Raw genomic sequence first — 13,005 nt, forward strand, 5'->3', positions numbered from 1 at the left:
TTGACAGGTTTTTATTATTTTCTCCTTTTGCAAGACAGTGGGTACATTTTACACTTAAAAAGTTACATTTAGTTCAGAGATACAAAGTTACATTCAGTAGGGAGACAACATAAAACTAACATTAAAGAAATTAACATTAGTACAGAGACGGTGAACACAATTATAATATCTCACAGGGGCTGGAAAAGGAAGCAATGCAGCCGACTCTACCGTGGTTTTGAGCATGACAGGGAGCAATGCAGGGGGGCAGACAAGTGGGGATCCTTTATTGATAGCAAATATTTATTCCCTTATTGATACAGAGGAAAAGAAACCTTTATTCAACTCAAAATTCTTATAACACAATCAAAAAGCATTCGCTGCTCCTTGAGAAAACATTCAGGAACTGCAAAGCACTGGAGACATATTAGTTTTAAAAAATAAAATAAACAGCACGTGATCAATGAGTCATTTCCAGGAAGGGAAACTCCCAGTAGCTGAAAACTGAGAAAGTGAAACTTAACTCGGATCTTCGGTGCGAGGGAGCCATGGCTGCTGCAGGGGGTCACATCCAGCGTCTCCGTGATGAAGCCACTTGCTCCATCTGCCTGGAATATTTTAAGGATCCAGTCACCATCCCAGAGTGTGGGCACAACTTCTGCCGATCCTGCTTGATCCAGTGCTGGGGGGAATCGGAGGCAGAGGCTTCCTGCCCTCAGTGCAGAGAAAGAGTCCAGAGAAGGAGCCTCGTCTCCAACAGGCAACTGGCTAATATGGTAGAAATAGCCCAGAATCTCAGCCTTCAAGAGGGAAAGGAGGAAGGAGGGAAAGGAGGAGTCTGTGAGAAGCACCAGGAGCCCCTGAAGCTCTTTTGCAAGGAGGATGAAGCCCCCATCTGTGTGGTGTGTGACAGATCCAAGGAGCACAAACATCACGAGGTGATTCCTCTGGAGGAGGCTTTTGAGGAATACAAGGTAGGAGATCCCTGGATCTTGAGGGGGAGAAATAGCTGTGGATTCTTCTTGGGAGGTTTTCGTTTTAATTCTCAGATCCAAAGTAGGCATGGCATGAATTCATCCTTGTTTATTATGTAAAAAGCAGCCAAGGGGAAGCCTGAGGGCTCCTGGGATGACTGGGAGGAGGGAGTTGAAGTCTTTTTCTCTGCCAGGGGGACAAAGGGATCTCCCCTGATATCCCTGAGAAGCATCTGCAAAGACTAGGTAGAAGTCTGTAAGGAAGGGGTGACCTAACTGGGTCCCAGAGCCCCACAGGGATGCCACAGAAGAAAGGTAGCTGGACCCAAAAAGGTTGAAAACCTCTGGACTTTTATTTCCTCCAGTAAACTACTTTGCTATTATAGTCTTGCTATGTGTCTCAATCAAACCTGAGTTTTCCCTTTTCTCTTAGGAAGAGATCTGTCGCCGCCTGGAGATTCTGAGGAAAGAGAGAGAGGAAATTCTGGCCCATCAAGCAGCCCTGGACAAGGAATGCAAAGACCTCCTTGTAAGTGCCACTCTTATTACTAGGGAGGGAACAAGCACTTGAAGAGTCCAGTCAGGACTGGGGAGGGTGGGGAAATCTGCCCATTTCAGCTTCTTCCTATTTCTCCTTTTCCATATCAGTTTGTTTATTCATTTATTATTCTGAAAATGAATTAGATATTAGGGTGGCTACCTCCTTGTATAAATATTTTAAAATGTACTTTACCCTCATAAATACATTTTTTGTGAACATTACCTGGCTTGTTCAACCTTGAAAAATTCAGAGGTGTGAATTTCAAAAGACTGCTCTGTTTCAGTATCCATATTTTTCCAGCAATTGCGAATTAGGTCAGTTCACCTTTGAATGCAGTTAAATTGAGCTTATTTCCCATTGTCATTTATTATGTAAAAAGAAGTGAAGGAGAAGCCTGAGGAATTGTGAGCTGAGAGGGTGGAAGCAGGTTAATTCAAATCCTGATTTACCATAAATGTTACTAAAGAATTGTCTTTCTAAATGTGTGCTCTCCTTCATCTTTAGGAAACTCAGGCCATTTTGAACCTTTACAGAAAACAAGGGAGCTATGGGGATGAACTCTGCACTTTGTCCTCCTCCTCCTCTGTTTCTCTTCCCTTCCTACACCTAAATGGCACCAGCCTAAACTGAGGGGAGTTTTATGTCCCTGGATGTTCTCTGAACAACTTTGAACTCTGGTTATGCCATGCCCCAAAACATGCAGGGAACATCCGTGGCTAGGAAAAATGCTCCTTCCTTTAGGCTGTAGCCCTCTGCAAAATAGAAGTCAATAGAAACAGTAATGGAGAGGGTCTCCCTTCAAAATAAAGGTTTACTTCTTTAGCCACTGGAGGGTTCATGTCTCTGAAAAATCAGAAGTGTCCTCCCTGTGGAATTCTCACAATTCTCTTCCTGGTGTTTTGAGGGCTGAGCACCTTCCACACTCTGACCTCCTCTTTTCTTGCAGAAATTAACAGAAATGGAGAGGCTGAAGGCCGTGGAGAAGTTCAGAGAACTGCGCCAGTTCCTGGAAGAACAAGAAAAACGTCTGCTGACTCACGTGGAAGAGGTGGAGAAGGAGATTGCAGGGAGAAGGGATGAGCAGCTGGCCAGGCTCTCCAGGAAACTCTCCTCTCTTGAGAGGATCATCCAGGAGATGGAGGAGAAGCGTCAGCAGCCAGCGAGTGAACTCCTGCAGGTAAGATGGTGGCAGGAACAGCCCAAGGCTCCAGGAGAAGGCTGCCCCTTTCATGTACGCAAGGAGTGCAGGGGCTGAGTTGATGGAGCCTCTAGTCAGGTTGTAATGGACAGGAAGACCAGAGAGACCTAGGACTCGCATGAATGCAGAGTAGAGATTCGTCTGTGTTCTTGATGGAAAGGGAGCTGATCTTCTGCTCTTTGCTGATGCTTTGTCTCCGAATGCCCTTCAGCTGTGATGTGGAAATGTGAACAACATGATACTGGAAAAATTCATAATTTCAGAATGGAAAAATAAAACTGTGAGAAACCAAAACTGGCTGATTCAGCCATTCCTACCCAAAACCTTGGCGTGTGCCAGGCAGATTGACATCCGAGGGCCAGGGTCTGAGGGGGTCTTCCTAGTGTGGCCTGTGGTGTGCAGTGAATTCCCTTTTCTTTTCCCCTCTAGGATGTGAGAAGGACCCTGCAGAGGTAAGTGGATCTGGCTCATTTCCATTCTTTGAAGCAGAGATGCAGGAACCTCAAACATGGCCCTCCAATGGCTGCAGGGGGAGACTGTAGGACTCACTCCCTGCAGCACCTCACACTTTCTGTTCATTTACTTTTTGGTAATTTCAAACATCTAGAAGAGAAAGTCCCAAAGATGCTTGGGAAGAGCTTAGGACATATTTCCATGTCCAACTAGAAGCCCCTCAACTCTGGTAACTCAGCTCCTTTGAGGCACTTAGGGAGGGAAGGTCTGTTGGTCTAGAATAGGTGGGATCCTTTTCTTGGGAGTGTTTCCACCGTGAGAAGCTGAAGGTGGTCTGGAGTGGCGGGTCTAGTTGTTTGATGCTCCTGGAGGGAGAGTCCCATGGGGCATGAGGTTGCGTCCTTCCTGGGTGGGAGAGGGGGTGAAGGGAAGGTTGAGGTTGTTCTCCTTGACCACTGGGCAGTTTTGGACATCACTCACATCCTCTGGGGAGGCTCAGGGAGGGAGGGATTCCAGGCATTCCACATCAGGGGTTTGGTTCTTAAGTCCTGGGACCTTCCCAGAAGTTGTTAGGGGGCAGCATCGTTTGAAGCCATGGGAGCCCTCCGGTGGTGTCGCTTGGGGTTACATCTTGTCCCTTCAAAAAAAATTCCTTCCAGTAGCACCTTAAAGACCAACTAAGTTAGTTCTTGGTATGAGCTTTCATGTGCATGCACACTTCTTCAGAAGAAGTGTGCATGCACACGAAAGCTCATACCAAGAACTAACTTAGTTGGTCTTTAAGGTGCTACTGGAAGGAATTTTTTTTGTTTTGACTATGGCAGACCAACACGGCTACCTATCTGTAATCTTGTCCCTTGTGCTGTTTAGCATCCTTACGAAGCCACTGACCAGGGCTTGCAGGTGGGTGTCAAGAGATGAAGCTGAATCCTGAAATTATCTGTTGGGAAATGAACTTCAACTTTGTTCATTATAATAATTAGGGAGATGGGGCCACAATGGGGCCATTCATTGTTTTTCTTTTCACCAGGTATGAGGAAAGAGAGAGTCCAGAGAAGCCACTGGCTTTCCCTCTAGAGCTGAGGAACAGGATCTTGGAATCCTGTGATCTCAATCACCTTGTGGAGGATACAATAAAACAATGGAAAGGTAATGAAAACTGGCTGCCAGGATTTCACACTGGGAATTCTGTTACTTCTTCAGAACTGAACATACCAGGCTTTTATTGCATGGAATTGAGTAACCCCAGGATCCCTTCCTTCTTGGGGCTCCAGCCTTCATTTCCTGTCCCCCCAAGTGGCCCATGTATATTGTGACGCTGGATCCTGTAAAGAAAGCCTGAACCAGAGTGTACAGCAAAGTCAGGATTTTTTCCTCCCATGTGCATCTGTTTACAGCTATACAAAACCTCCTTTTCCTTGTGGTTCCCTATCTGCACAATCTGGGGTTGTCCTTTGGGAGGTTCTCCTGCTCTGAGTGGAGTCAAAGGGCATTAAGAAGCCCCCAGTTCCCCCTCTGCCTCCTGCTCAGGCTTCTTTCTCAGCCGTGGAGCCAAGGCCTGAGCCGTCTCCTCCTCAGACGTCCCCCTGCCGCTGCCATATCTAGGGATTCAGCCTTCAAGATCTCCTGAGAGTTCCCCCACTGAGAGTGGAAGCAAGAGCACATGAGCCCCAAAGGGCACAGTTATGCTTGTTAAGAACCTTAAAGATTTGTAGAAAGCTTGTGAGGAAGGGCTTCCTTTTGCCTGAGAGCTCTGCCAATTCTTCCTCATCAAACTTTGCTTCTCCTTATGTCTCACAATTTTGGTTTTAATGATTCCCCCCACCACTTTACTTGGGGAAGATGTTAAGGCTGCCTCCATCTCCCCTCTGCATCCTTTTACGGGATTCCTATTCCTCTGCCTCATCTCCAGTCCAAGAATGCAGAGCCCAATTTCAGGGACAAAGTTCAGAGACCAGCAGGATTCATGTTGAATATTTTTATTCTCTTATTTGTAAGCTTGTTTATGATTGCTGAGGGTTTTTTTGGTTTGTTTTCTTAAAAGATTTTTATTAAAAGTTTCAACATAACAAATTATCAAAAACATATCATCCTCATCCCCCCCCCATTTTCCCCCTCCCTCCCACCCGGACTTCCCTCGGCTCCTCCCTCTGGTTTTCCAACAGATATTATTCTCTGCATTTTATAAAATGGTAAAGATCCTTAAGCAATCTATCTATTATGTTAACAATAATAAAAAAAAATGTGTATGTTTATTCAAAACCTGCCAAGGAGTCCAGTTCATTTTGTTGTTTCTTTAAATACTTTGTAAAAGGTTCCCATTCTTCTTTAAAGTCACAGTTGTCCTTATCACACAGTTTGTATGTTAGTTTGCCAATTCCGCATATTCCATCCATTTCCCTTGCCACTGTTCTTTTGTCGGGGTTTCTTCATTCTTCCATCCTTGTGCTATTAAGATTTTTGCCGCCACTCTCGCATACATAAGTATGTTATTCATTTTCTTTGGCAGGTCTCTACCTACAATCCCTTCTGGCTTCTTTACAAATGTTAATTTGAACATTTTCTTTAACTCATTATATATCATTTCCCGATTTTTAAAAATTTCTCTACAATCCTACCACATGTGATAAAAAGTCCCTTCTTTTTCCTTGCATTTCTAGCATATATTTGACCCAGTTTTGTACATTTTTGCAATCTGTACTGGTGTAATGTACCATCTACACATCATTTTCATGTAGTTTTCTTTTAAAAGGGAACAACCTGTAAATTTTAAATCTGTTTTCCACAATCTTTCCCAATCTTTGTACTATGATTGCTGAGTTTTAAAGCTTTAGTTAATTTCATAGATGCTTCCTATGATTTTCATGTTTATAATTATTTATGTACAATTTAATTAATATTTAATAACTGTACTTTAATTTAAGGATGCCACGTTATGAAGTGTTACTTTTGTATGGAGATTTATTTCTGGTGGAAGAGTGTTGCCCTTACACTTTATATCTTTTTGCTTCCTCAGATGCTCTGCTATACAGAAAACCAATTCCGAAAGGTAAATTTCCAGGGGAGGAACAATTTGACAGGAGGGATAGGGACTGGTATTTCATGGGTGTTGAGCAGTCTGTTCTGCAGACTTTGGGACCCCCATCAATGGCGTAACTCTGGGAAACAGTCCTCTAGTGGTGTTTGGGTTATTTCTATGTTCCATGAATGAACTGGGAGGGAGGTTGAAGGCTTGGATTGGGGGCAGAGCTTGTCCCTGAGAAGAACCTGCACACCAGTCTGAGTTCCTTTCCTGCCAATAGACTATTATCCTGCTTTTCCCCTTAATTTTATTGATTTTGCTTTCTTTCATAAAATTTATATATTGCTTGATTGTGGGGAAAAGCCTCAGAGCCTTACAATATGTTACAAAAGCCCTTAAGGAGAATCCTACAGGGTCAGTCCAATGTCCATCTTGTCAAGTTCTCATGTATAAGGAATAAGTGTGTTAAAAGGGGCACCCGCAAGCACCCAGTCCCTCCTCCACCTCCTGCCAGGCTGGTCTCCCAGCAGCAGAGCCAAGGCCTGAGCCGCCCTTTCCTCAGAGTTTCAACCTCACCAGCCATTTCTCGTGCTTCAGCCATCCCCATCGCCTGAGAGGTCCCACAGTTCTTTCGAGATCAGCCCCATTCCATGAGGTTGGACTCCCCATTGCACGAGACCCTTGGAATTACATGGCAAAGCTCTGCCAATTCTTCCTCTGCAATTTGGTTTGTCAGCATGCTTGGAAATTCCAGTTTCAACAGCTTTTCCCCACCAGTTTACTTGGGGCAGATGTTAAACCTTTCTTCATCCATCCAGTTCAGATCCCCATCTCATTTGTGGATTTTGAATGATTGTATTCCTCCATTTTCTAGTATGGTTTACCATTTCTGATTTTTCCATATAATCATGGAATAGCGAAGTTTGAAAGGATCCCAAGGATCATCTAGTCCAGCCCCCTGCAATGCAGGAATCACAGCTAAACACGTTACCGTATTTTTCGCTCTATTGGATGCACCCAACCATAGGACGCACCTTGTTGGTTTTTTTAAAATAATAGTTTTTTATTAAGTTTTCCATTTTAACAATCCAATGAAATCACATTAAATATTCCAAATTGTACAAATACATATCATAAAGTCCAAATATTTTGCCAAATTATAAATTTTTGGTGGGGGTTCCCATGCTTCAAGTCCAGTGGGGTCCAATCATCTTATATTTCTACTGCCTTAAGTTTCCAATAGTCCCTTCTTTAAATCTTCCTGTTATCCTTCTTTCATTCATAGCCTCTGAGTCGTGCAATAATATGCTTCTGTGTGAACTTTGTGTGACTCTCCTTTTTTTTTTTTTTGCAGCTGGTAAGTCTTTTACTTGCAGTATGTCCTCACATGCTGGTGTTTATGCCGAATCCATCCAAAAGTCCTTCTCTGGTGGCAGACACCATCTTTTCCCAGTTCCGATGAAATAAAATCTAGGCATTTGCTCATTAATTTTCTCAGACAGGTTGCACCAAACATTAGTCTTTCCAGAGGAGGTTTGCCAAGTCAGACTTGAAGTACAGATATGATAACAAAGTAAGAGCTCGCCTCCCCCTATGACTATTAATCTCTGCAACTCAGTCTGTCTCATAATGGCAGATCCCGATTAAATAGTGCATCACAGGAGAGTCATTTATCTTCTTCCAAATATTTAAAATAACAAAGGCTTCAGTTAGTATGATTATTTCCACACAGTTTATATTTTCCGATCTCTCTTGCTATAGGTAGTGTAGATGATTCTTCTGGGGGGGCGTTGTTAGGTATTATTGTAGTAGAAAAAGAAAAAGTTTTATCCCCTCCTTTCCGTTCTGTTCCAACATACCGGCTTAGATGTTATTCTTTGATGTTATCTTCTTCCTTCCGTCATTCTTAGCACCTCAGTGGCTGTAGCTGTAGTTGGCAGATTAAATACCCTTTCTTCACCCAAAGCATGTACAATCTTAAATCCAATTTTTAACCTTAAGAAACGGGGAGCGCTCACGAAGACAGTGTCCAGGAGATACGAGCTCTCTCTCGAGGGCTTTCCATCCAGTGCCCCCACCCCCTCCTTCTTTACGAACTCGGGGATGGTTTGTGGGGAGGCGGATGAGACTGCATCTTCCCTTCCACCGGGAAGAATTTGGGAGGCTGATTACTCCCATCTCAGCCTCTAAATTACCTCGTGTGAGCTGGAGAGATGGTACTGTCGGCCATCTTCCATGGTTTCCCTAGCGGAGCACCTTGTTTTAGAGGGGGAGAACAAGAAAAAAATTCTCCCCCTCTCTGGTCAGCGCCCCCTCAGCGAAGACGCAGTAGAAACAGAGCCCCTTCCATTTCTTCTCCCACTTGGCTGAAGGGGCGCTGTGCAGCTCTCCCTCTCTGCTGAAGCCAGGAGAGTCTTGCTCTGCAGGCTTTGAAAGCAATGCGAAGCCTCTGGAGTGCGGAGGGAGCGCTCCCTCTGCGCTTCGGAGGCTTCGCGTTGCTATCGCTGAAGCCAAGGAGCCTGCATTTGCTCCATAGGACGCACACACATTTCCCCTTAATTTTTGGAGGGGAAAAGTGCATCCTATAGAGTGAAAAATACGGTAGTTGTTTTAATTCCTTAGGCCTAGTGATATTACATTCTCAGGAATAATCTTTTGGTCAATAGTTAACATCACTACTTAGGCCTACAGCTGTCGTCTTTGCAAATATTCTGTTATATGATTTAATATTTTGCTTGAAATAAGGAAACAACAGATGCTATGTTATGTTGATGTTTTGTAAAAAAAGATTTATTTTTAAGCTACTGCATTGTAGCCTGTTAAGCCTGTCTTTTTGCCTCCTCAGATGTTCAGTCATTCAGAAATCTTCAGAGAGGTAAATTTCACCTGGAGACCCCAATTCACAGGAGGGGGGACTAGTATTTCATGGGGGTCAAGAGTCTGTTCTGTACAGCTTGACTCTAGCCCTGCTGTTTGTACCACAAAGGCAGAGAGGGTGGACTTGAAGGTGCAGAAGGGGGGGGGGGGGAGAAACGGCCCAGAAGGATCAGAAAAAAGAGGGAAGAGTTTCATTCCTGCCTAGAGGGAGTTGGGTTGTTTTTCCATGTGACCTTTTTCAGGACTGGTTGCCACATGTCCTCTTTTTCTCGGACAGGTCCTCTATTTTCATAATTAAAATTTCTCCCCTGGGCGGATTTTTAAAATTTGGCAAAATGTCTCAAGTTGTTTGGTTTGGTTTACAGTAACCCATGAAAAAATTTCTAGTGCATTAGACTCATATCTAAGGCACCCAGCTAAGGTAGCCTAGAGCAGAGAATTGCAACAGAGCAGCATCTTAAGCTAGCAAAATCTCTTCTCTTGTGGCTGAACTAAAAGGACATTGGATCAGCTACAAGATCTTGGAGAAGAAATATGGGAGGGCAAGAGTTAACATCCCCCTGCCCTTAAGGAGAGTCCATATGTATATATTTAACAGTTTAATAAATTGTTCTGTGCACACTTGCGTTCGCAAAGATGTGAACACGAGCCCAAATACTTTCATGTGGCAAGCAAGGGAGCAATATGTATTATTATTCTTATTCTTTGGTTGTTGAAAGTTAAGAACACTGCTACTAGCAGTATATCACAGCTTTGAAAGCCTACATAGAGTAGGGGTATTTAAAATGAGAGTTGTCATAGCAATCCATGGTTAAGAGTAGAAGTTGGCAAATGTGTCCTCTTTTTTGTTCTTCAAAATATGGCAACTCTACACTTGCCTATCATGACTGTCTTAGCCCCTGACTGGTAACTTTTTGAGTTATTCCCCCTTTCCCCCAGGGAACTAGTTTAATGGTATATATTAAATCCAAAGGAGAAGAATGGAATAAGCAGTCCTTTGTAAAATTGCCCTGACATCTGCCTCTTCTTCCCTGGCGGCAAGGCCTAAACTTCCAAGATGATTGGGAGGAAGGAGAGACCAAGTGGGTGAGAAAGATGAAGAGCAGGAATAAACAGGCTCCCCACTTAATGCGATTTTCACTTGTAGGCACAAGGGCCCAGAACGTGACCCCCACAAAAGTGAGGGGAGGCCTATATGTGCTTTAATGTATTTTTATGCTGTGAACCACCGAGACCAATGGATGAAGGGCAGTATGCAATTTATTATTATTATTATTATTATTATTATTATTATTATTATTATTATTATTATTACAGGGGGGGCCTCATATCCCAGCCCAACCCAGAGCTCCCCAAAAGCCAATCCCCTCTCCTGCCTCCTTCAATTCTCCTCTCTTTCCCCTTAGATAACACAGAAGAGCTGATTAAAAGGTTTCCTGGGTGGTTTTTCCTCTTAGAAAATGCCTGGTTTGAGAGGAGGGCAGGCACAATACACATCAAATATAAGAAAGTGACGGGAACTGATTTAAAAACCATCAAGGAAGATATTTATTCTGTTGAAAGTCTGCAAGGAGGAGTCTCAGTCTAGCATGCAATGCAAAGAAATCCCCTTGATCTGAAGGGGAATCTGGGTTTTTGGGGTGTTTTTTATTTATTTATCAGGATGTCTGTTTCTGTCTCTCAGCTGACTCTGCCTAATCTTCTTTTCCCCTCATCTTCTCCCCAACAGCAAATGTCACTCTGGATCCAGACACAGCCCATCCCAGGCTCATCCTGTCCAAGGATGGGAAAAGTGTGAGATGGGGAGACAAACCTCAAGCCCTGCCTGACAATCCCGAGAGATTCAGCGACTGGCCTTGTGTGTTGGGACGTGAGGCATTCACAGCAGGCAGCCATTTCTGGGAAGTCACTGTGGGAAGTGGGGAATGGTGGGCTTTGGGGGTCGCCAGGAAGTCTGTGGAGAGAAAGGGCGGCTTCCCCTTAAGGCCTGAGGAAGGGGTCTGGGCTGTGGGGAAGTGGGGAGGGAAGTACTTGGCCTTCACCTCCCCTGATCCCTCTCTTCTGTCCCTGACGGAGAAGCCCAGGAGGATCCGGGTGACTCTGGACTATGAAGGGGGACGTGTGTCTTTTTCTGACGCTGACTCAGGAGCCGAACTCTGCACGTTCTCAGGAGCCTCGTTCTCTGGAGAGACCCTCCTCCCTTTCTTTCTTCTGTGGGAAAATGATAAAACCCACCTCATTATCTCCTGAGGAGACTAAATCTGCCTCTCAGGCCCAGCAGAAGTTTCTCTCCAGACCAGAGTGACTGACGTAAAAACCATTTACCCGCCAAGAGCAGGTTGGGCAGTTTTCCAAGGGCCCTTTGAGAGGATTCATTCCAGTCAAAATCAGCAGAAATAACAAAACAAAAATGGGTTGCTCTGGCTTTGAATTTTCCTTCCTTTTCCCAGAATTCCCTCTGCAGCTTACTTCTTAAAGAGACAGTCACACTTTTTGGAGTCCTAATAAATTTTCTCACCTTCAATCTTGTTTTCCATTTGAGATGTCTGATTTGGCAGAGGACGAGACTCTTGATCCCAGGGTTGTGGGTCTGAGCCCCACGTTGGGCAAAGGTTTCCTGCACTGCAGGGGGTGAGACTAGAGGACCCCCAGGGTCCCTCACAACTCTGCAATTCTAGGAAACCTTCCTCTCCCCACAAGACCTTATGCAGCTGTGAAAATGCATGCATCGTCGGATTAATAGAGGACAAAAAAAATGAACCCCTTCCCCCCCACCTGCCTGAGGGCCACCTCCCTTTCCTCCATCCCCTACATGATGTTGGCCTCCTTTGTGTGTCATCGTACATTTCCCTGTGAGCCTCCACTCTCACCCCGTGGAAAGACACAAAAGTGTCCCATTTGGTCCAGCGCCCAAGAGGGGCCACCCAGACGCCTGTGGAAAACCTGCAAGGGGGACCGGAGAGCAAAAGCAGCCTTGCCCCCCCCCCCCGCAGCCTCCAGCAACCGATCTTTACAAGCATGGGTGCCAACTTGAATAAAAATATTATTGGCGGGGGGAGCAGATAAGCCCTAATCCCCTCCACTTTCGGCTTGGTTTTATCCCTCGGTCCCCTCCAGCACCTTCCCCTGCTCCTTGGCGGGGGCACGCACCCCTTGCCCCGGGCACCCTGAGCTGGGGGTCTGGCCCGATGCCCACCCCCACTGCTGACAGGCAACACCACGCAGACCCTTCCACACCACCCTTGGTCCAAAAAGCAGCCCTCGTTACAAATGGGAGGGGCCAAAGGCCACGCTGGGAACCCCAGGGAGAAGCTGACTGGAGTGGCCAACCTTCCCTGTGCTCCTGAGCCCCACCCCAAATACACAGTGCTCCCCCAAGGAGCGCCATTTCGCCACCAGGTGCATCTGATTTCTCTCCTTGGATACTAACAGCTGGAACAACACATGCCTGTGGAATTGACCCCTCTCAAAGATCAGGCAGGACTCACTCTGGCTCCACTATCAGGGCCACTGACTACTGACCGATCCAGCCTGCTCTCCTTTCCCTGCGTTTCCCACAGGGTGGTGGCACATAATGGAATAAAGACACCTTCCCCCCCTCCACCACCATTGACATTTGTTGAAGCAGATGCACAGGTTTCTGTTTTTGTTTTAAAATCAATTAACTGTAATGTATACTCTGAAGACGTTAATGTTCGTTGTGAGTGGCTGTGGGGCAAAGCTTCCTGGGACAGCGACATCTGAAGAAGAAACTAAACTGAGCTGTGCAAACTTGATGTTGGACTAAACAGACCTTTGGCTTTCCTGATAAAGTCGTACCTTGGTTCTCGAACAGAATACGTTCCGGGAGTCCATTCGACTCCCCAGAACTGTTCAAAAACCAAGGTGTGGCTTCCGATTGGCTGCAGGACCGTCCTGCAGCCAATCGGAAGCTGTGGAAGCCATGCCAGACATTCGGCTT

General features: G+C 45.3%; 1 protein-coding gene across 1 annotated transcript in view; it reads left to right on the plus strand.

Annotated features, from left to right (window-relative positions):
* The first annotated feature begins 471 nt into the window (after window positions 1-471).
* Window positions 472-13,005, plus strand: part of LOC307210952 (uncharacterized protein) — a 29,539-nt gene continuing 17,005 nt past the window's right edge. Inside the window, 7 exon segments of the mRNA XM_079967154.1 lie at window positions 472-953; window positions 1,387-1,482; window positions 2,441-2,671; window positions 3,122-3,144; window positions 4,176-4,294; window positions 6,162-6,194; window positions 10,774-11,286. Coding sequence (XP_079823280.1) covers window positions 528-953; window positions 1,387-1,482; window positions 2,441-2,671; window positions 3,122-3,144; window positions 4,176-4,294; window positions 6,162-6,194; window positions 10,774-11,286 — 1,441 coding nt within the window. The 5' untranslated portion in view covers window positions 472-527.

Source organism: Podarcis cretensis (genome assembly GCF_951804945.1).
Source record: "Podarcis cretensis genome assembly, chromosome: 2".
In the NCBI taxonomy this organism is placed as follows: domain Eukaryota; kingdom Metazoa; phylum Chordata; class Lepidosauria; order Squamata; family Lacertidae; genus Podarcis; species Podarcis cretensis.